Source organism: Oreochromis aureus, linkage group 3 (assembly GCF_013358895.1).
Source record: "Oreochromis aureus strain Israel breed Guangdong linkage group 3, ZZ_aureus, whole genome shotgun sequence".
Taxonomy (NCBI): Eukaryota; Metazoa; Chordata; class Actinopteri; order Cichliformes; family Cichlidae; genus Oreochromis; species Oreochromis aureus.
This window is the reverse complement of record NC_052944.1, coordinates 11,263,820-11,287,057: the sequence shown is the minus strand read 5'-3', so window position 1 is coordinate 11,287,057 and position 23,238 is coordinate 11,263,820. Positions and strand designations below refer to the sequence as shown.

Below are 23,238 nucleotides of genomic sequence, written 5' to 3'. Positions count from 1 at the left end.
ACAACTTGTCAGTGAATTTCAAAATATGGGGACGGAGCCACATGCCACTGCTCCGCAGGACTCCTTTGTTCTACTCTATATCCCTTTAAAGGTTCAAACAAGTCATTTTTATCAGCATTTTACGCGTAAGCATCAACTTTGAGTTGGATTTTACCCACATGCTAAATCAGCATAATTTGAGAAGATGTTGATTTAGCAACTCTCGTTCATGCATTTTGACCTCAAAGTTTTCTGTCTTAATGTCTCTATTTAGGTATACCAGTTCCATTTAAGAGGAACATTCCAACCTAATCTTTACCCTAAATAGGTTACTGGGCGACTTGTTCGATGTTAACGTTAAGTTCAAACTATTTATGATGATGAGGAGGGTATGAATTAGTGTATTTCTCTGATTTACTCACTTTGCCACTGCCATGTGTGAACACATAGCATTAAGGTTTTGAGGGAACCTTTGCCATCAGGTGAAGCATCCACCAAATATGGCCAGATGGTCATTACATCCCCGGGCCTCTGTCATGACCCCTATAACCAACCTGTGAGCTTCTGGCATCTGCAGCTGTTTTCAGGTTCAGTATAAATACAGGATCAGGACAGAAACTGAGTGAGGTAAACAATAACTGTGTTTACTTTTAAAAGGTGTAAAAGATCAAAAGGAGGCACTTGCACATATCTAACAGCTAAAATCTCATTGATGTGTACCGACTGCTTTGTTTTTTTGGTGCCTTAGGTAATGCCTTTCATGCATTACCTGTAAGATAGCAGGAGACGTTTGGGAGTATCTGCGTTTACCTGTCCTGGATCCTTCTGGACTCATTCCATGGATGACCACAGTTGTCAGGGTGTTGATATGCCAGTGATACAGTATTGAGGTGCAGGTTCATATGACACATTTATTATTACTGAGGCTTTTTTTCATAAATAAATGGCACCGTAACTGCGTCAGTACTTAGCAAACCATCACAAAAGTCACAGCTGCTTTCACAGTTTATCTGATTTGGGATCAGCTTCGACGTGTTCAGTCTGTTTTTACTTTCTCAGACGGCCTCTGAGAAATCTCGTGGTTGTTTCAGAGGGTCGTACTCCACTCTGCACTCTACTTTTGTTCCAGGCGTTTTTGTTTAGATTGACTTGGACTATGATTAATGACCACAGCCAAGCAATCAGCTGTGTTATAGAGCTGTTATAGCTTTGTGAACATGAACTATTTGATAACATTTGTTTCTTCTGTATATTTAACTCCCTTGATCCTTGCCCCTAGCTCGTGTCTGCACAGGGAACGGTATGCAATAACTGCATGTACCACTTCTTTCTGCGGGCCTTGTACATGGTGCCAGATAGCAAGAGGGAGCCAAATGAGGAAGAATACCATCACTTTTGTCAACATGTCCCAATATGAATCACTAACAGAGACGTCATTACCATCATTCGTGCCGTCATGCTATTTGAAAAAAGCAAGGGCCATTTAGATGGATTTCTAATTCTGCTTCAAGCATGACACTTCTGAGAAAAGGATTAAAGAGCAGCACATGACAGCCATAAATCATCAACATGGAGTTCAGCAGACACTGGGTTTCTGTGATATACACCCATACAACCTATACAACCTATAGAGGCATGCTGGTAAACTGATGATGACTATTTATGTGCACACATTTGCAGTTGTTTTCTTTTTATGTATTTTTCCTTTGCTTTGCTTTGTATTTGCTTGATTCTTAGAATTTATTGCATTCTTTAAAAGTATATGGATGGCCCTTCAGCTTGTGGTCTCTGCGCAATGTCTTGATATGACTGAAGAACGGTTCCAAAATGAAAGTTGGACCAAAATCTGGGATGTTCATTTCACATCAGTTGCAGGTGCTTCCGACACCTGGATTCTTATTAGAGCTTCTAGCAAGAGAAATCCTTGTATTCAAGGATTGCTTTTTATGCCTATTTATCAACGAGAAAATAAAAAATAAAAAATAAATAAACAAAAAAATGTAAAAGTGTCTCAAGAAAAAAAATGAAAAGAACAAACTCAGTGGCTCAAACACCGTACTTCAAAGATTTTGATGCTTCACTTGTCCTGCTGAGCTAAATGACTTCATGTTTAAGTGTTAGCATACCTGAGTTTATGATCTTAACAAAGCTTGGATAACTGCAAAAGTCTAGTGTGTTAAGTTCACCATGCAACAAATGAAATGGAATTTAGATGAGCAAAACAATAATACTTTACTGTTATTTTATGTGGAGGAGACATTTTTTCATAGCCATGTAATAACCACAGAACTTTAATGACCTAGGACAGGAGTAGGGAACGCCAGGCCTCGAGAGCAGGTGTCCTGCAGGTTTTAGATGTGTCCTTGATCCAACACAGCTGATTTAAATGGCTAAATTAGCTCCTCAACACGTCTTGTGGTTCTCTAGAGGCCTGGTAACGAACTAATCATTTGATTCAGGTGTGGTGACCCAGGGTGAGATCTAAAACCTGCAGGACACCGGCGCTCGAGGACTAACGTTCCCTACCCCTGACCTAGGAGTTAGAAGCCACTAACATCAGGACCAGGAAGCTCTTGACTACGCATAGACGGTTTCACCCCAAGTCCAGCACTCTGAGCCTGTATGCTAAGCCGAAGGAAGTAGGCCAGGGACTGGGGAGTGTCAGTACCACAGTCCAGGATGAGACAACGAACATCCAGGAATAGATCGGGAAGATGACTCAAACCAACTGCATGCTCATGCATGGATGGACAGGCCCCTGCACGGTATGTACCACTGGCAGATAGAGGAAGTAGCTGACATCCAGAAGTCCTACCAATGGCTGGAGAAAGCTGGACTGAAAGACAGCACAGAGGCACTAATCATGGGCACCATAGAGGCTGGGGTCTATCACACCAGGGAAGACCGCAGGTGCAGGCTGTGTAAAGATGCCCCTGAGACAATCCAGCACATAACAGCAGGGTGCAAGATGCTAGCAGGCAAGGCATACATGGAACGCCATAACCAAGTGGCTGGCATGGTATACAGAAGCATCTTTGCCGAATATGGCTTGGAAATCCAGAGGTCAAAATGGGAGACGCCCCCAAGGGTGGTGGAGAATGACCGAGCTAAGATCCTGTGGGACTTCCAGATAAAGATGGACAAAATGGTGATGGCTAACCAACCGGATATAGTGGTGGTAGACAAACAGAAGAAGACGGCCGTAGTGATCGATGTAGCGGTCCCGAATGACAGCAACATCAGAAAGAAGGAACACGAGAAGCTAGAGAAGTACCAAGGGCTCAGAGAAGAGCTCGAGAAAATGTGGAGGGTGAAGGTAACAGTGGTCCCAGTGGTAATCGGAGCACTAGGTGCGGTGACTCCCAAGCCAGGCGAGTGCTCCAGCAGATCCCAGGAACAACCTCCAAGATCTCAAAGATACTGCACAGGAGCCTCAAGCTCACAGGCCTCTGGTATGTATACATATATATATATATATATATATATATATATATATATATATATATGATTTTAATGCGCTGAATTGAAAAGATGTTGAATATCCACAGCACTTTTCTCTAACTGTCCTTATATAGACTAAAGTCTGTATTTAGAACATTTCAGTGATAAATCTAACATCTTACAATGAATCTAATGAATCTATCTTACAACAAACTATCTATTATTAGTTATTTTGAACCTTTCTAAAATAAAGAATGTGATACAGCTTCTCAGATAAGGCCTGTTTCCACAGCACAGCCATGTGACCTTCTGCAGGTTGCTTTGCCTCCAGCTGCTTCTCTTTCTGTAAAACCACCCATGAAAGCATTTCTGTCTCCATCTGCTGGATGTGCTGCAGCGTGCTGCGGATACCAGATGTTGTTCGTCCCATCGCACTCTGCATGATTCTACGTATATTCAGACAGATGCCTTGTACCTTTTCTCCCTTGAGACATTTTTTGTCTCTACTTAGGGACACGTGACAGCTGACTATATCCAATCTGCTATCTACAGCATCTGCTCACTGTGCCAGGTGGGCAGAGATCAACAATACAGGCAGGAGGCCACATCCTGCTCTTAATCCTGCTGAATCCTTCCAGTATTTTAGGCCTCTGGGTTTTTTTTTTTTTTTTTATCATATTGAAATATCCAAAACACATTACTGGATGTCTTTGTCTGGATATCTCATCTCAAAAATCCGTTCTGGCTTGCTCAGCATTCTCAAGCTGATGCGTATTTGGTTCTACTTTTGGATGTGAAAGTAAAATTTTATCAGCTTTCCTAATCCAGGAATATCATCCTATCTTTTCCATGGTATAAGATATGTAGTGCTGCCCTAACCTGTTAGGAGGTCATTTGTGAGAAGACAAGCGTGCACACGGAATACATGGATTAACGTGAATGAAAGTGATTGCACGTCAGAGATAAACAGCATGTGTTTGTGTGCTGATAACTTAGCACCCTACAAGTACTGTACTGTGCTAATTTATCAGCTAACACTGGAAAACTTAGTTAGCAAGCTGCATCCGCGCTAATTAGGGTTAAAAAAAAAAAACGACTCACCAAACCTGAGGCACACACCACTTGTAGCACACAGTGTACCATGTTATTTACAATAATATTGCCACATAAATCCCAACACCACAAACGGTGAACCTGCCCACTCCATGACAAGAAATGACATGAACCAAGGTCGGGAAATACAGGTTAATATATTTCCTAACATTCGTCTCCACAAACTTATTAGTAAGGACTTCAACCTTTATTCACAACCGCAAGTTTCAAATGCTTTTCACACCTGACATTAACTTTATTAATTTCAGTGGGAAAGGCATTGCTTGGAGAATGCATAGGTTTGTTTTCGCAGATTGAGCTAACCAGAGACCCAATCCCAGTGCCTCGTTAGTTGTTCCTGCCGTACACATGATGAACCACATGTAATCACATTGGAGCAGTGCTTGCAGGTTAATGCTACGCTTTGGTGTAAGTAGAATTTACATGCTTGGTAATGGGATTTATCCACTACTTTACGCAAAGCTTTTTCTGTTGTGACTTCGGAGGTTCATTCCGATAACTGTTGAAGCCCAATCTGCACAGAAACAGAGCTGGAAGCTAGTTCTCTCCTCAGATGAATGGATTTGTGTTCTTTTCAATTCTTCAGAGCTGCATACTACACGTCTGTACGTCTGTGGGCTGCCTATACCTCCAACTGACTCCTGCTCTTTGGCTCAGGTTTATGTAACTCCACAGAGTCAGAGGATAGGTGGGGCAGGCTGTGTTTCACTGATATGACTGCTGAACACTGAATGAGGCTGTTATTGTAACTACTTTATTATTTTCCCTCCGCTGTGTGACCTTGCTGCTTCCTTCTTCCCTCGTTCCCTGAAACACCCATCTCACACTCAGTCACACTCTTGTGTTCTTTAACTTTGCTGCCTTTGCAAACCTGTTAAAGAAACATTATTCTGTCCATTAAACATGGGTCTCTTCTACTTTAATGTTCCTCACAGTTTCATTCAAACAGTCCTGTTCCTCTCCGTGTGAGAATGATCCAGTATACTTGCAGACATTTGTGATTGTAAATGTGTGTAACTCTGTCACATTGGCATGTCTAATCAATCAGCTTGGGATAATCTTCAGGCACCTTAAAGAAACAGGCTCACAGAGTTTATGCTCTTGCTTCACCTGAGCTCACTTTAGGAACAACAGCAGCTGGGAGGCTGGTGGTAGGCCATGTCAAATCAAGGGCTGGAGTCAGCGGATGCGCACAGTGTGCAGAAAAAAAAATTGACTATGTGTTATTGACTAAAACAAAAACCAGTTTGAATCGTAGGTGCTTCACCACTGACTCAGTGAAAGCTAACAGGTTATAAGTTACTGAGGTTACAAGTCTGATTCTTTGTTTCTATTATTTCTTCCAGGAAATGTCCGATCTTTCCATCTCTCTGTTTCTGACAGTGCTCTGGTTCCTGCTTCTCAGGCCCCCTCCATGTAGCAGCAGCAACATTCTGGTAGTCCCTGTCGATGGTAGCCACTGGATAAACATGAAAATTATCCTTGAACAGTTACACTCCAGGGGCCACAATATCACAGTTCTGCGCTCTGCAAAGAGCTGGTACATCCCTAATAACTTTTTGTCTTTGAGTTCCCTCGGCCCACAATGCCTAATATAGTATATGTAGGGGGCTTCCACTGCAAAAAGGCCCAACCCCTCCCCGCTGAGCTGGAAGCATTCATGCAGAGCTCCGGAGAACACGGAGTGGTTGTCATGTCTCTGGGGTCGTTGATATCAGTCTTACCTCGGAAGGTCACAGAGGCCATTGCTGCTGCTTTTGCTGAGCTCCCTCAGAAGGTGATTTGGCGTTTTGTGGGTGAAAAACCTTCATCTCTTGGAAACAACACCCTGCTGTTGGAGTGGCTACCTCTGAATGACCTCCTGGGACACCCCAAGACCCGTGCCTTTGTGGCCCATGGAGGCACCAATGGCATGTATGAAGCCATCTACCACAGTGTTCCTGTTGTGGGCCTCCCACTCCTCTTTGACCAGTTTGACAACTTACTCCGGCTGAAGGTCCGTGGTGCAGCTCAGGTTGTAGAGGCTTACTCACTGACCAAAGAAGACTTCCTGGGCGCGCTCAAGGATGTTCTTGAGAATCCCCCTTTCCACACTAACATGCAGCATCTGTCCCAGCTACACCGTGACAAGCCAGTGACTCCAATGGACACTGCCATCTTTTGGATTGAATATGTCATCGGGAACAAAGGAGCACCTCACCTACAGTCAGCAGGTTTTCATCTGCCTTGGTATTCCTATTTCTGCCTGGATGTGGCTGCTTTAACCATAGCTATAACTGGAATTTTCACCTGGGCTTTGGTCTTTGTCTGTAGGCTCCTCTGCTGCCAGAAGTCAAAGAGAAAAATGAAACCAGAGTAAATGACCCAAACATGATGCAATCGTTGCAAAGTTTAGTTTACCAGAGTCAATGTCACATGATTAGTCTTTACAATAATTTCTCCCTTAATTTTTTGCTCTAAAGAAGATGTAAATTGTTGCAATTAGAACTGCATTTGCTAGAGATTTAGAAAAAGTTACCCCAAAAGAGATTTGTCATTCAGTGGGAATAGTTTTACTTCATATAGGCATCATATAGTACAACATGGTTTTTGATATGATATCGAAGGTCAGGAAATTTGTGTTAGGTTCATTATTTGTTTGTTGTAATAATGCTTCTTGGTTGATTGTCAGAGAAGATTCAACCCATAAGCTCAACTCTGCTGCTAAAACTACAAATGCATTAAGGGGAAATAAACAGCCTTTCCAACACATACGATATATTGGCAGAAAGCATTGTTACGACAATGAAAAAATTGACTAAACACAAATTTCTTTACTTTTTGTGCTAACTTTATTACAATTAGCTACAAATGTGCTTTAACTATCTGAAAGAAGGGAGGAAGGAAGTTTTTGGCTCATTGGAATTACGTGCACATGCTGTCCTGATTATTTGATGGGTTGACCATGTTTAAAATGACCAGCCAGCACTGACTACAAGGAAAGCAAAGGAGACGAACTCTTTTGGCTTTTTGACATAGTTTTAGGGTGAAGGTTACACGATAGGTGTGAGAGTGTTACATGTGGCATAAACTGCAGTAGGTGTTAAATTGATATTCTTTCTTTGAGTCACAGCTCAGACAAATGCAAGCACAGGCATGAATTCAGATTCAGGATGAGTTACACTGTCATTATATCTAAGACTCACTTCAAATAAGCAAGTCACTGACAGCAAATGTTTCAGATTACTCAGGAAATTACCTGACATTTTTATCGCAGTCTGACACTAATAACATAAAACTGTTCTTTAACACTTCATGGGTCTCTATTGTACAGAGGAGATTCTTCAAGGAAAAAGAAAAAGAAAAATCATATAAAGTGGCATTTGAAATAGCTTGTTATTGTTTGCAAAATGGCTAAACACACCAATATGTCCAGAGTACATAATGTAATTTGCAAGTGACCACCTGCCCCATGCAAACATGTATGCTGAGGAGCCGAAAAGTCAAGCAACTGTGTTTGTTTCACAACCTGGTGCGAACAGAACAATCTTCGCATCAATGCCAGCAAGACGAAGGAGCTGGTCATTGACTTCAGCAAGAAGCCACCCCCTATTACACCAGTGAACATCCAGGCTTTGGACATTGAAAATGTGTACAGTTTGAGGAGTACAAATACCTGGGTGTTCACCTCAATAACAAACTGGACTAAAACAAACTGGACTTTGTGGACTAACTTATACATAGCTTTGTAGATTTGATACATATCTCTGTATATTTTATACATATCTCCGTGCAATTTTTCTATTTTTCTATACATATTCTGTACATTGTTACCTGTATATACCTATATATACGACCTTCGGTTGCTTATGTATATAGGACCACCTTGTGTCTTCCTTTTATATTTTATTTTCCCTTGCTGTAAGAGCTCTGTAACAGCGAAATTTCTCATCCGTGGGATAATAAAGGTTTATTCTATTCTATTCTAATAAAGTTGCACAATTACACAGTGAATTCGCATTTATTATGATATTTACAAAATACCACAGTTTTTGTTTTGGTCGTATCATTTTATTTTGTTGTATTTATCGGTGACACCTTAAAGGCCGGTCTGTGAAAATATTGTCTTACATTAAACCGGTCCGTGGCGCAAAAAAGGTTGGGGACCGCTGGGTGAGGTCATTTAAAAAAAAACATGTTTTACTACTGAATTTACTTTATTGGGAATATCCAACTTTTTGTGCAATGAGTGAATTTTGCTTAAATTTTCCTCAGTGAACTTTGAGAATCAGAATCAGGATGGAAACCTTGTGACGTGGGCTCTCACATGCCTCACTCATTAATCACAGTCATAAATCTTTCCTCTAGAAAATGAGAAATAATGTTGAGGGGATCAGGAAATAAGGTGAGGGGTAAGTTTGTACTAAACCAAACAAAAGTACATCTGATAACCAGTAGACACCTGGGTGAAAGGCAAAATAAGGATAATATGTGAAGTATTTAGAACAAAACTAAAATGTAGGATAAATTATATATAAATATCTGCAATATGTAAGGATACTATACACATACTATACACATGAGCACAGGACATATTAGACTCATGCTACACTAATTTAACTTTTACTTTGACGCACAGGCCACAGACCTTTATGAGTTACCTCTCATCTACATTCTGAACTTTGACCTGATGTAAAATAGTCTGTGTGTTCAAAGGTACAACAGTCTGCAGAAACATATCACACAGTATCTCAGCTCACGTAGCATCTGGAGCACAAGTCAAACTTCTGGAATTTGATAAAGGAAAAAACAGGTAAGGTCTATTATAATCTAACACTTTTCACTTAAAATGTCAGCCATAATACAACTTTACTTGTGTATTATTTTAGCCCTTCACATATCAGTGTCACTGGGGATTTTATACAGCGTAATATACAAAGGTGAGCGCAACTATTTGAACCCTGTTTAAAAAAGCATATTCAGACAAGATATTCTGTCCTTCTCACAAGTCCAAACAAATAGCTAATTGGAGGGTGGATGTGTGAAGAATTCCAGCCACAGATTATAGAGTGGACAGACAGTGATGACTGTTGGAAAAGTAAAGTCTGAGGTATTATATATTTGTATAATTAATGACCACTTTAATAAGCTGTTTAAAATTCAAATTTAAAAAATTCATTCATTTTTATTATATAAAAAGGAATTTTAATGGGAATTTTTACATATGATATCTTTTTGTTTTACATATTGTCTGTTCTTTCCATTGGAAAAATCCCAACAGTCCCAAACCCAGGGACTTTGGTCTGTAACATGATGAGTGGCTTCAGAGCCTGTTACTGACATGTGTCTGTCTGTTTATATTTATAGGTCTCTGCAGCCATATGAAATTCAGAAAGCTGAGCAATAGGTTAGAGATTTGAAAGTATCTTATCTGAGTGAAGGGATGAAGAGACTATCTGAAGTACAGTGGTTACTGTACAGTGGTTTATTGCGGGAGTTACGTTCAAAAAATAACCCGTGATAAGTGAAATCCACAAAGTAGCCATCTTTAATTTTGACAATTATTATAGATGTTTTAAGGCTGTAAAACCCCTCACTACACACGTTATACACTTTTCTCAGACAGGCATTTCACACTTTTCTTTCTTGTTTAAACACTCTCAAAGTTCAAACCTTCGTAGAAAAAGTCCAGTATTATAGAATGAAACCAAAGATCAAACCCTGTTTTCAGGTCAAGAACATGGGAATAGAGCAGCTGCCAGAGAATTCAAGATTGATGAATCAATGGTATGGAAGTAGATGAAGCAAGAAGAATAAGTTGAGTAAAGTTTGACTTATCTGACTGTTTTGTTTCGCTTAATGCACCTTATAGTCCGAAAAATACCTTCCTTTAGCATGTCCAGAAGTCCAACTTTTTGTGCGATGGTTAGCATCTTCCTCTGCCTTTTGCGTATTACCGCAGGTGCATTTGACAGTGCAAAACAATTTTTATATATTGTTGTGTTTGTTGGGGAGAAAACTTACAAACATACAGTACAGCACTTCAGAGTTACGCTGCTAACGACTGAAGATTTAGGTAAATTTGACAAGCTGAATGCTTTCTGTACTGTACAGGAGACATGGCATGAAGGAGATTGATTGACAATGGTCTACAGCTGATCAGGAAAAAAAAAGCATGCAAAATTGCACAAAAAAAATCCACAAAACAGCGAGGCTGCGAAAGCTGAACCGCGTTATAGCGAGGGACGACTGTATATGAAAAAGGATTGCTTCAGAATTAGTATGATAATATACTTCTACTGGCCAAAGTAAAGAATTCTACTGGTTTGATCTGGGTCTCCTGCAGTGTTGTTTCTGCACAGAGAGAACCTGGATGATACTGGTAAAGTGCTAAAGTGGCAGACAGAAAAAGAAACAGCTACCTGCTGTTGGTAACAAACAGCAGACCAGATCACAATCTAATACAAAGCTAGTAGCACAGATCATTGGACCCTGAAAGATGTTAAAGCTCAGTTTATCTCAAGCAAAGTTTGATTTTAACATGTTATAAAACCAGTGATGAGCAATGAGGCTTGTAGCACTTATCCTTTGAACATACTGTATATACATATATATACATATCTATATATATATATATATATATATATATATATATATATATATATATATATATATATATATATATATATATATGTATATATATATATACACATTAGTGCTGTCAGCGCTATTCTCGTTAAAATGACGTCAATGCAATAACCGCATTAACGCAGCAAATCTCCCCTAGTGAGTTAACGCGCATCGCCCCTGCAGTGGCTGCATGGCACTAACGTGTTAATGAGCTAACCGTTAACCAGCTAGCCACGCTAATGCGTTGATGCCATACAGCCCTCGCACGGGGCGATCCGCACTAATATATATAGCAATGAGCAATGAGGCTTGTAGCACTTATCCTTTGAACATACATATATACAGTGGCTTGCAAAAGTATTCGGCCCCCTTGAACTTTTCCACATTTTGGCACATTACAGCCACAAACATGAATCAATTTTAATGGATTTCCACGTGAAAGACCAATACAAAGTGGTGTACACGTGAGAAGTGGAACGAAAATCGTACATGATTCCAAACATTTTTTACAAATAAATAACTGAAAAGTGGGGTGTGCGTAATTATTCAGCCCCCTGAGTCAATACTTTGTAGAACCACCTTTTGCTGCAATTCCAGCTGCCAGTCTTTTAGGGTTTGTCTCTACCAGCTTTGCACATCTAGAGACTGAAATTCTTGCCCATTCTTCTTTGCAAAACAGCTCCAGCTCAGTCAGATTAGATGGACAGCGTTTGTGAACAGCAGTTTTCAGATCTTGCCACAGATTCTCGATTGGATTTAGATCTGGACTTTGACTGGGCCATTCTAACACATGGATATGTTTTGTTTTAAACCATTCCATTGTTGCCCTGGCTTTATGTTTAGGGTCGTTGTCCTGCTGGAAGGTGAACCTCCGCCCCAGTCTCAAGTCTTTTGCAGACTCCAAGAGGTTTTCTTCCAAGATTGCCCTGTATTTGGCTCCATCCATCTTCCCATCAACTCTGACCAGCTTCCCTGTCCCTGCTGAAGAGAAGCACCCCCAGAGCATCATGCTGCCACCACCATATTTGACAGTGGGGATGGTGTGTTCAGTGTGATGTGCAGTGTTAGTTTTCCACCACACATAGCGTTTTGCATTTTGGCCAAAAAGTTCCATTTTGGTCTCATCTGACCAGAGCACCTTCTTCCACATGTTTGCTGTGTTCCCCACATGGCTTGTGGAAAACTGCAAATGGGACTTCTTATGGTTTTCTGTTAACAATGGCTTTCTTCTTGCCATTCTTCCATAAAGGCCAACTTTGTGCAGTGCACAACTAATAGTTGTCCTATGGACAGATTCCCCCACCTGAGCTGTAGATCTCTGCAGCTCGTCCAGAGTCACCATGGGCCTCTTGGCTGCATTTCTGATCAGCGCTCTCCTTGTTCGGCCTGTGAGTTTAGGTGGACGGCCTTGTCTTGGTAGGTTTACAGTTGTGCCACACTCCTTCCATTTCTGAATGATCACTTGAACAGTGCTACGTGGGATGTCCAAGGCTTGGGAAATCTTTTTGTAGCCTAAGCCTGCTTTAAATTTCTCAATAACTTTATCCCTGACCTGTCTGGTGTCTAAATCCAATCTAGAATCTGTGGCAAGATCTGACAACTGCTGTTCACAAACGCTGTCCATCTAATCTGACTGAGCTGGAGCTGTTTTGCAAAGAAGAATGGGCAAGAATTTCAGTCTGTAGATGTGCAAAGCTGGTAGAGACATACCCTAAAAGACTGGCAGCTGTAACTGCAGCAAAAGGTGGTTCTACAAAGTATTGACTCAGGGGGCTGAATAATTACGCACTCCCCACTTTTCAGTTATTTATTTGTAAAAAATGTTTGGAATCATGTATGATTTTCGTTCCACTTCTCATGTGTACACCACTTTGTATTGGTCTTTCACGTGGAATTCCAATAAAATTGATTCATGTTTGTGGCTGTAATGTGACAAAATATGGAAAAGTTCAAGGGGGCCGAATACTTTTGCAAGCCACTGTATATATATATCAAGAGACCGCTAGGAAAGCTGCAACCACCAAGTACCTGCAGAGGGTCAGGCAAGTCCTGAGGCTATCAACACCTACGCCCTGCCTGTGATCAGGTACCCAGCTGGTATAATAAGTTGGCCAAAGGAGGAGATAGAAGCCACTGACATAAAGACAAGAAAGCTCCTTACCATGCATGGAGGGTTTCACCCCCAGTCCAGCACCCTGAGGCTGTACGCTAAGCGGAAGGAAGGGGGCCGGGGACTGGTGAGTGTCAGCACCACAGTCCAGGATGAGACAACGAACATCCAAGAATACATTGGGAAGATGGCCCCAACTGACAGCATGCTCAGTGAATACCTCAGGCAGCAGAAACCCAAGAAAGAGGAGGGAGACGAGGAACCATCATGGAAGGACAGGCCCCAGCACGGTATGTACCACCGGCAGATAGAGGAGGTGGCTGATATCCAGAAATCCTACCAGTGGTTGGACAAAGCTGGACTGAAAGACAGCACAGAGGCACTAATCATGGCAGCACAAGAACAAGCTCTGAGTACAAGATCCATAGAGGCTGGGGTCTATCACACCAGGCAAGACCCCAGGTGCAGGCTGTGTAAAGATGCCCCTGAGACAATCCAGCACATAACAGCAGGGTGCAAGATGCTAGCAGGCAAGGCATACATGGAACGCCATAACCAAGTGGCCGGCATAGTGTACAGGAACATCTGTGCCGAGTATGGCCAGGAAGTTCCGAGGTCAAAATGGGAGACGCCTCCAAGGGTGGTGGAGAATGACCGAGCTAAGATCCTGTGGGACTTCCAGATACAGACGGACAAAATGGTGGTGGCTAACCAACCGGACATAGTGGTGGTAGACAAACAGAAGAAGACGGCCGTAGTGATCGATGTAGCGGTTCGAATGACAGCAACATCAAGAAGAAGGAACACGAAGCTGGAGAAATACCAAGGGCTCAGAGAAGAGCTCGAGAGGATGTGGAGGGTGAAGGTAACGGTGGTCCCGTGGTAATCGGAGCACTAGGTGCGGTGACTCCCAAGCTAGGCGAGTGGCTCCAGCAGATCCCGGGAACAACATCGGAGATCTCTGTCCAGAAGAGCGCAGTCCTGGGAACAGCTAAGATACTGCATGAGGACCCTCAAGCTCCCAGGCCTCTGGTAGAGGACCCGAGCTTGAAGGATAAACCGCCCGCAGGGGCTTTTTTTATATATATATATATATATATATATATATATATATATATATATATATATATATATATATATATATATATATATATATATACATACATATATATATATTCTAGACAAGTGAGGCCTGTAGCTGTTTAGAAGTTTGTTTGGGGATTTTTCTGACCTCTTCAATGTACTCCTTAAGTCATTATGGTAGCCCAGCCACTCCTGTGAAGGTTCACCACTGTTCCAAGTTTTCTCCATTTGTGAATAATGGCTCTTACTGTGGTTCACTGAGGTCCCGCAGCCTTATAAATGGCTTTGTAAGCCTTTCCAGACTAATGGATGTCAATGACTTAAATTCGCAGACAAGTTCTGTTCAAACAAAACACTATATAGCGAAAAGTATTCACATTTTGCATGAATTATTGAATTCAGGGGTTCCGATGACTTCCATGGTCACAAGTGTATCAAATCAAGCACCTAGACATGCAGACTGCTTCTACAAGCATTTGTGGAAGAATCTTAGGAGCTTAGTGAATTCCTTTGGGAAACCGTGATACTGTGGCGGACCACCAGGTGGCTCCACTCACACCCAAGTTGAAAGGAAGTGCTGGGGTGGAGATTTTGGCGCTTACTGTATGTGAAGTTTGTGAGAGTCAGTTAATAAAGTTGGAGTGAGACACTGAGACCTCTCCTGTCGTTATTACATACCTCCACATTGGTGACCCCTGTGGCGAACATGCTAAGGCTCGAAGACGAAGCCAGCTCCGGCCTGGAAGCATCGGCTGCCGCCGGACTTCCACCTCCGCCGATGGCTGCGTTTGCTGTGGCGCTTAAATTGCGGATTTTGGCTTCACGACCCTCCTTCATGGTTCGTGCACGAGAAGCTCAGTTTGCTCTTCGTGGAGTTTCAGCCGACGATACTAAATACCACCATGTGGTGACCTCACTTGACCCGCTGTCAACCCGCCGCGTGATGACTCTCCTCCGGGACCCCCCAGCCCAAGACAAGTACACCGCCCTCAAGGCGCTGCTGCTGCGGCGTTACTCCCTCTCTGATGCTGAGCGAGCCGAGAAACTCCTTTCCCTCGCGGGCTTGGGCGACGGCACAGCTCTCGAGCTCATGGAGAGCATGCTGTCTGGGCGCGGATGACGGAGGATTCCTCTTCACCCACCTCTTTCTCCGACAGCTGCCGGCTCCAGTGCGCGCTGGCCTTGCCAACTCCCCGCTATTGGCCACGAAGATTACCGCTCCCTTGCGGAAGAGGCGGATCGCATCCTCCTGGCTACCAGAAGTTTGGCGCCCAGGCGATTGTCCCGGATCACACGGCCGTTTCCCCGCCCCCTCACCGATGCTCCAGGGGCCCTCCGACCGTCCACGGTGGCTGGAATCGCTGCACGGCGGCACCATGAAAAGGGCTTTGTTTTTATCACCAGCGTTTTGGAGCGAAGGCACGGCGCTGTCTCCCGCCTTGCAGTTTCCAGACCCAGGGAAACGGGCACGCCAGCACTCTGTAGCAGCTGCGACCGCTGGCAACAAGGAACGGCTGCTGTTCATAGAGGACTCACGCTCGGGGAGGCGTTTCCTGGTGGACTCCGGCTCACAGAAGAGCCTTCTTCCCCCGGCTGGCTCGGACAGGCTAGCTGAGGGCTGCGGGCCTTTGCTAACTGCGGCTAATGGCTCCCCCATCAAAACCTTCGGTGAAAGGTTGGTGACTGTTTGCTTTCATGACCGTGACTTTCAGTGGAACTTTGTTGTTGCTGCTAGCTCTGTGCCTATAATAGGCGCTGATTTTCTTTGTGCTCACGGACTGCTGGTTGATGTTGCTAACAGACGTTTAATTGATGCTGTGTCATTTTCCTCATTACCCTGTTTGACTCGGGGTGCCCAGCCCGTGGTGCATGCTAACTCGGTAGATTCGGGTGATGCTTTTCAGTGTTTGCTTTCTGAGTTTCCCTCACTCACTGTCCCCACTTTCTCGAGCACTGTGACGAAGCACGGGGTGGAGCATTACATAACTACAGTAGGGCCCCCGGTGTTTGCGCGGGCGCGCCGCCTCGACCCTGCCAAACTGGCTGTCGCTCGGGAAGAGTTTGCCACCATGTGCCTGGGCATCGTGCAGCGTTCGAACAGTGCCTGGGCTTCCCCGTTACACATGGTGCCCAAATCTGACGGTCGGTGGCGACCTTGTGGGGATTTCCGCCGTCTCAATAACGTCACGGAGAACGATCGTTATCCCATTCCCCACATCCAAGATTTTTCCGCCCATGTTGCGGGGACCTCGGTTTTTTTGAAGATCGATTTGGTACGGGGATATCACCAGGTTCCCGTGCGCGCGGAGGATGTCCCCAAAACCGCCGTCATTACACCTTTCGGCCTTTTCGAGTTTCTGCGCATGCCTTTTGGCCTGAAAGGTGCCGCCCAAACCTTCCAGCGGTTGATGGACTCGGTCTTGCGCGGGCTGCCCTTTGTTTTTGTATATCTTGATGATATACTGGTGGCCAGCGGCTCGGAGGAGCAACACATGTTCCATCTGCGTCAGGTTTTTCGGCGTTTGGCGGAGCATGGACTGATCATTAATCCGTCTAAATGCCAGTTTGGGTTGCCGGTTCTCGACTTCCTCGGGCACCGTATTTCCGCCCAGGGTGCGGTTCCGTTGCCTGACAAGGTCCGAGCTGTTTCAGATTTTCCGCGTCCCACGAATGTTAAGGCACTGCAGGAATTTTTGGGGATGGTGAATTTTTACAACCGTTTTCTCCCCAGAGTGGCACATCTGCTGAACCCCTTTATGGGGCGTTAAAATGTAAGAAGGCTAATGACTCCGTTGACTGGATTCCGGAAAGCATCCAAGCGTTTTCTGATGCTAAGTCGGCGTTAGCTAATGCTGCCCTTCTGGCCCACCCATCCCCGTCGGCACCGATTGCGTTGACCACCAATGCGTCGGACATAGCGGTGGGTGCGGTGCTGGAACAGCGAATCTCGGGTGTCTGGCAACCGCTCGCCTTTTTCAGCCGTACGCTACGTGACAGCGAGCGCAATTACAGCGTTTTTGACAGGGAGCTACTGGCTCTCCACCTGGCGACTCGTCATTTCCGTTTTTTTCTTGAGGGTCGTCACTTTACCGCATACGTGGACCACAAACCCTTGACGTTTGCCATGTCCAAGGTTTCTGATCCATGGAGTGCACGCCAGCAGCGCCAGTTGGCAGCCATTTCTGAGTTTACCATGGACATTCGGCACGTGGCTGGTAAATCCAATCATGTGGCTGACTGTTTGTCCCGTGCGCTGGTTTCTAATGTCTTTCTCGGCATAGACTACTCCGCCATGGCTGCCGATCAGAGCAGTGACCCAGACATCCTCGCACTTAAGTCCACGCAGACGGGCCTCATACTGGAGGACAGACCCGTGCAGAACGGCGGTCCCCTCCTGGTCTGTGACGTTTCCACCGCCGCCCTCGCCCGGTGGTTCCCGTTCCTGGCGTCGTCAAGTTTTTGACTCGGTACATGCTCTCTCTCATCCGGGGGTCCGGGCCTCTGTTAAACTGGTAAGCTCTAAATTTGTTTGGCGGGCCTTCGCCAAATCGGTTAAGGAATGGGCGGCGGCGTGCATTCCTTGCCAGCGTCATGAAGGTTCATAAACACACCAAAGCGCCCCTGGAGCAGTTCTTCATACCCGGTAAACGTTTCGATCATGTGCATGTCGATCTGGTGGGTCCTCTGCTGCAGTCACAAGGTTTTACGCACCTTTTGACTATTGTTGACCGCACCACCCGCTGGCGGAAGCGGTCCCCTGGCGCCCACTACAGCAGCAGTGGTGGCCAAGGCGTTTTGTCAACCTGGGTCTCGCGCCGCCCCCGCGGACATTACCTCAGACAGAGGCCCCAGTTCATTTCCGAGCTTTGGTCGGCCATGGCTGATGGACTGGGGCCAAGGTCCACCGCACAACCGCATACAACCCGCAAGCTAATGGGATGTGTGAACGGTTCCACTGGTCGCTAAGGCTGCTTTTCGCGCCTCCTTAAAGGATGGAAATTGGGTTGACCGCCTCCCGTGGGTTTTGCTTGGGCTGCGCTCTGCGGTTAAGGAGGATCTCGGCGCTTCCCCAGCTGAGCTAGTGTTTGGTCAGCCCCTCCGCGTGCCTGGAGAATTCTTGCCCGAGAACCCTCCCCTGCTTCGATCCATTGGTGCTATCTCTCAACCCGCTTTTGCACTCGCTCGGGTTCCTGGTCCGTGCACCATTGCCTGCCTGACGCTTTTGTTCCAAAGACTTTAGAGACTGCTAAGTTTGTTTTTGTCAGGCACGATGCCCACCGGACACCGCTATGTGTCGCTGTATGACGGCCCGTTCAGGGTTATCGAACCGGGCCAGAAACATTTTGTTTTGGATTTTGGGGTCGAGGGAGACTGTGTGTGTTGACAGACTTAAACCTGCACATGTTCTTCCGGACAGTCATGTAGTGCCGGCCCAGGCCCCTCGCCGTGGCCGCCTCCTTCGATGGGGTTAACAGACTCTGGTTTTCCCCAGGACTACCCCCGCCCACCGGCGTTTGAGCCTCCTCCTGCCTTTCCCGCCGCCCGCCAGCCTCGTTCACAGGATGGACCTTCCTCTGCCTGTTCTCTCCCTCCCAGGTTCAGTCGTTCGGGCCGTTTGCTTAGGCCCAGGGTCCTGGACTGAATAGAGACCTAACTGTGTGTTCAGGGGGGGTATGTGTGGCGGACCACCAGGTGGCTCCACTCACACCCAAGTTGAAAGGAAGTGCTGGGGTGGAGATTTTGGCGCTTACTGTATGTGAAGTTTGTGAGAGTCAGTTAATAAAGTTGGAGTGAGACACTGAGACCTCTCCTGTCGTTATTACATACCTCCACAATACGAAATTTCCTTGCTATTAAATATAGTGAGCTGTTAGTTGTATTATAACAAAGTGGCAGTGATTAGGAACAACAGCAGCTGGGAGGGTGGTGGTAGGCCATGTAAAATCACAGACTGGGGTCAACGGATGCTGAGGCGCATATTGCACAGAGTTCATCAAATGTTTTTATTGACTATGTGTTACTAGGTAAACTGAGTTGATAATCGGCCTTAGTTAGTTTCCGAACATTTGTTTATTGACTATGTGATTAAAATAAAGACCAGTTTGAAACGTAAGCATTTCACCAGTGACTCAGTAACTTTCAAACTTTTAATGTATTAGTGTTCACTGAGGTTACAAGTCTGATTCTTTGTTTCTGTCTATTGTTTCTTCCAGGAAATGTCCAGTCTTTCCATCCCTCTGTTTCTGACAGTGCTCTGTTTCCTGCTTCTCAGGCCCCCTTCATGTAGCAGCAGCAACATTCTGGTAGTCCCCGTCGATGGTAGCCACTGGATAAACATGAAAATTATCCTTGAACAGTTACACTCCAGGGGCCACAATATCACAGTTCTGCGCTCCGCAAAGAGCTGGTACATCCCTAATAACTCTTCCATTTATACTTCTATTAATATAACCATGCTGGAGGATGAGTCAGACATTAACTACTACAACAAAATGATACAAGATGTTATGGAATGTCGCACTTATCCTACATTTATACGCACGTTCTGCCAACAGTACTTGATCACGTCCATGTTAGATCAGGGTCACAAGATCTTGGCCAGATCAGTTGCTACAATAATAGAAGACACAGTATTTATTCAGAAGCTACAGGATACCAAGTTTGACTTAATGTTAACTGACCCTGGTCTGACAATAGGGGTTCTTCTTGCAACATACCTCAAGCTGCCTATGGTTTTTAATGTGCGCTGGATTAATACCGGAGAAGGTCATTTCACCATAGCTCCCTCTCCTATGTCATATGTCCCTGTGCCAGGAAGTGAGCTCCATGATCAGATGGACTTTCTGGAAAGAATCAAAAATATGCTGCATTATCTTTATAGTGCCATTGAACAGCACTTGATCATAAATCCTGCCTACTCAGACCTGCTCCAACGACACTTCCCTCCTGGTACTGATTTGCTGTCTTTACAGCGTAGAGCTGATATCTGGCTGTTCAGGGCAGATTTTGTCTTTGAGTTCCCTCGGCCCACAATGCCTAATGTAGTATATGTAGGGGGCTTCCACTGCAAAAAGGCCCAACCCCTCCCCGCTGAGCTGGAAGCATTCGTACAGAGCTCCGGAGAACACGGAGTGGTTGTCATGTCTCTGGGGACGTTGATATCAGTCTTACCTCGGAAGGTCACAGAGGCCATTGCTGCTGCTTTTGCTGAGCTCCCTCAGAAGGTGATTTGGCGTTTTGTGGGTGAAAAACCTTCATCTCTTGGAAACAACACCCTGCTGTTGGAGTGGCTACCTCAGAACGACCTCCTGGGACACCCCAAGACCCGTGCCTTTGTGGCCCATGGAGGCACCAATGGCATGTATGAAGCCATCTACCACAGTGTTCCTGTTGTGGGCCTCCCACTCCTCTTTGACCAGTTTGACAACTTACTCCGGCTGAAGGTCCGTGGTGCAGCTCAGGTTGTAGAGGCTTACTCACTGACCAAAGAAGACTTCCTGGGCGCTCTCAAGGATGTTCTTGAGAATCCCTCTTTCCACACTAACATGCAGCATCTGTCCCAGCTACACCGTGACAAGCCAGTGACTCCAATGGACACTGCCATCTTTTGGATTGAATATGTCATTAGGAACAAAGGAGCACCTCACCTACAGTCAGCAGGTTTTCATCTGCCTTGGTATTCCTATTTCTGCCTGGATGTGGCTGCTTTAACCATAGCTATAACTGGAATTTTCATCTGGACTTTGGTCTTTGTCTGTAGGCTCCTCTGCTGCCAGAAGTCAAAGAGAAAAATGAAACCAGAGTAAATGACCCAAACATGATGCAGTCTTTGCAAAGTTTAGTTTAACAGAGTCAGTGTCACATGATTAGTCTTTACAATAATTTCTCCCTTAAATTTTTGCTCTAAAGAAGATGTAAATTGTTGCAATTAGAACTGCATTTGCTAGAGATTTAGAAAAAGTTACCCAAAAGAGATTTGTCATTCAGGGGGAATAGTTTTACTTCATATAGGCATCATATAGTACAACATGGTTTTTGATATGATATCGAAGGTCAGGAAATTTGTGTTAGGTTCATTATTTGTTTGTTGTAATAATGCTTCTTGGTTGATTGGCAGAGAAGATTCAACCCATATGCTCAACTCTGCTGCTAAACCTATAAATGCATTAAGGGGAAATAAACAGCCTTTCCAACACATACGATATATTGGCAGAAAGCATTGTTACGACAATGAAATAGTTGACTAAACACAAATTTCTTTACTTTTTGTGCTAACTTTATTACAATTAGCTACAAATGTGCTTTAACTATCTGAAAGAAGCTGTTTGAGCTCCCTTTCACTCCCTTTAGGCCAAATTCATTCTGATTGGCTGCCCCTCATAAACAGTACGTTTGAACAATAAATGGGAGGAAGGAAGTTTTTGGCTCATTGGAATTACGTGCACATGCTGTCCTGATTATTTGATGGGTTTGCCATGTTTAAAATGACCAGCCAGCACTGACTACAAGGAAAGCAAATGAAATGAACTCTTTTCAAGCTTGAAACTTTTTTGAGCTTTTTGACATAGTTTTAAGCTGAGGTTTAGAGGATGGGTGTGAGCATGTTACTTGTGGCATAAACTGCAGTTGGTGTGAAATTGATATTATTTCTTTGAGTCACAGCTCAGAGAAATGCAAGATCACAGGTTATGACATACCCATAACCGATAACTGTGTGTTTGTGAATACCATGCATGAAACAGAACTTAAAGAGAACTGGACTCTAAAAACAAGATGTAAACCTTCAATAAAAGACCATGTAAAACCAATGGTATCATTTTTTTTTTTGCATTCATGTGATGTTTGTTTGTGTCTTAATGCATGTTCAATCATCCAGGTAAGGAACTCCCAAAAAGTTGAGTCTGTTCATCTCTAGCAACGTTACCTCTGCCTCTGTCAGTGCGCCCCAGGGTGGCTGTGGCTACAGCGTAGCTTGCCATCACCAGTGTGTGAATGTGTGTGTGAATGGGTGGATGACTGGATATGTAAAGCGCTTTGGGGTCCTTAGGGACTAGAAAAGCGCTATACAAATACAGGCCATTTACCATTTACCAGTGGGAGAACAGTTTCGTCACTCATCCAAATTACTTCTTCAGTCTCAGCTGACTGCGAGTTTCCTCAACTTTATAAACAGTAACTTTGCATAATGACTGAAACCAGCACCACTCTGTTTGTGCTGGGGCGACCCAATCCTTTGGGTCGACCATCTCTGTGATCCTCAAAACACGCTGGCCAGTCTTTCAATGACGAGAATGTACACATCTTGGACAGGGAGGAACACTGGTTTGAAGAAGGGGGGGAGAAGGGGGCCTAAGGGTATATCTTTCACTATCTTACAATGCTTTGATTGCAGCCATTCCCCAACTTTCTGTGATTGGTTCTCGGGGCCTTAGATTTAATAACAATTGATCATTTATGAAACTGACTGATCTTCTTTCTTCTCCTGGGTTATGTCCCCCTTGTGGGACTAATAAAGGTATATCAATCAATCAATCAATTTCTTATAAATATTGACATACATGAGCAAATTATGATATTTACTGAACAGTCAAAATACTACACTTATTTTGTATTAGATTGTAGTGTGGCAGTTGTGGGATTGTTTACTTCAGGGCTGCAAACTGCACAAAGGTGGTCAGGGTCTGTTCAGTTGTTTTTTTTTTTTGAGATGCTCAATTTGGAAATAACCTCAGACCAAGTCAGGACGAGACTCACACCTTAGTAAAAAAACAAACAAAAAAAAAACTGTTTGGTAGATAAAGATGAACATGTTTCAGCATAAAACTGTTCTTTAACACTTTATGGGCTCTATTGTACAGAGGAGAATCTTCAGGGAAAAAGAAAAACTAAAATCATATAAAGTG

The 23,238-nt window shown here is 44.3% G+C and overlaps 2 protein-coding genes across 4 annotated transcripts; both read left to right on the top strand.

Annotated features, from left to right (window-relative positions):
• Positions 1 to 6,050: 6,050 nt before the first annotated feature.
• Positions 6,051 to 9,919, top strand: LOC120433348 (UDP-glucuronosyltransferase 2C1-like). Its single transcript, XM_039599481.1, has 3 exons — positions 6,051 to 6,838; positions 8,055 to 8,164; positions 9,880 to 9,919. Exons 1-3 carry the CDS (start codon positions 6,119 to 6,121, stop codon positions 9,917 to 9,919), a joined length of 870 nt encoding a protein of 289 aa, XP_039455415.1. The 5' UTR covers positions 6,051 to 6,118.
• LOC116316453 (UDP-glucuronosyltransferase 2A2-like) lies at positions 9,258 to 22,137 on the top strand. 3 transcript variants are annotated; one of them, XM_039606735.1, is made up of 4 exons: positions 9,290 to 9,325; positions 9,402 to 9,452; positions 10,244 to 10,299; positions 19,549 to 22,137. In XM_039606735.1, exons 3-4 carry the CDS (start codon positions 10,297 to 10,299, stop codon positions 21,139 to 21,141), a joined length of 1,596 nt encoding a protein of 531 aa, XP_039462669.1. In that variant the 5' UTR covers positions 9,290 to 9,325; positions 9,402 to 9,452; positions 10,244 to 10,296; the 3' UTR covers positions 21,142 to 22,137. The 3 variants fall into 3 exon arrangements, with proteins under 3 accessions (XP_039462673.1, XP_039462677.1, XP_039462669.1); XM_039606743.1 differs by lacking the exon at positions 9,402 to 9,452 and having other exon boundaries at positions 9,270 to 9,325; positions 19,608 to 22,137; XM_039606739.1 differs by lacking the exons at positions 9,402 to 9,452; positions 10,244 to 10,299 and having other exon boundaries at positions 9,258 to 9,325.
• The last annotated feature ends 1,101 nt before the right edge of the window (positions 22,138 to 23,238 follow it).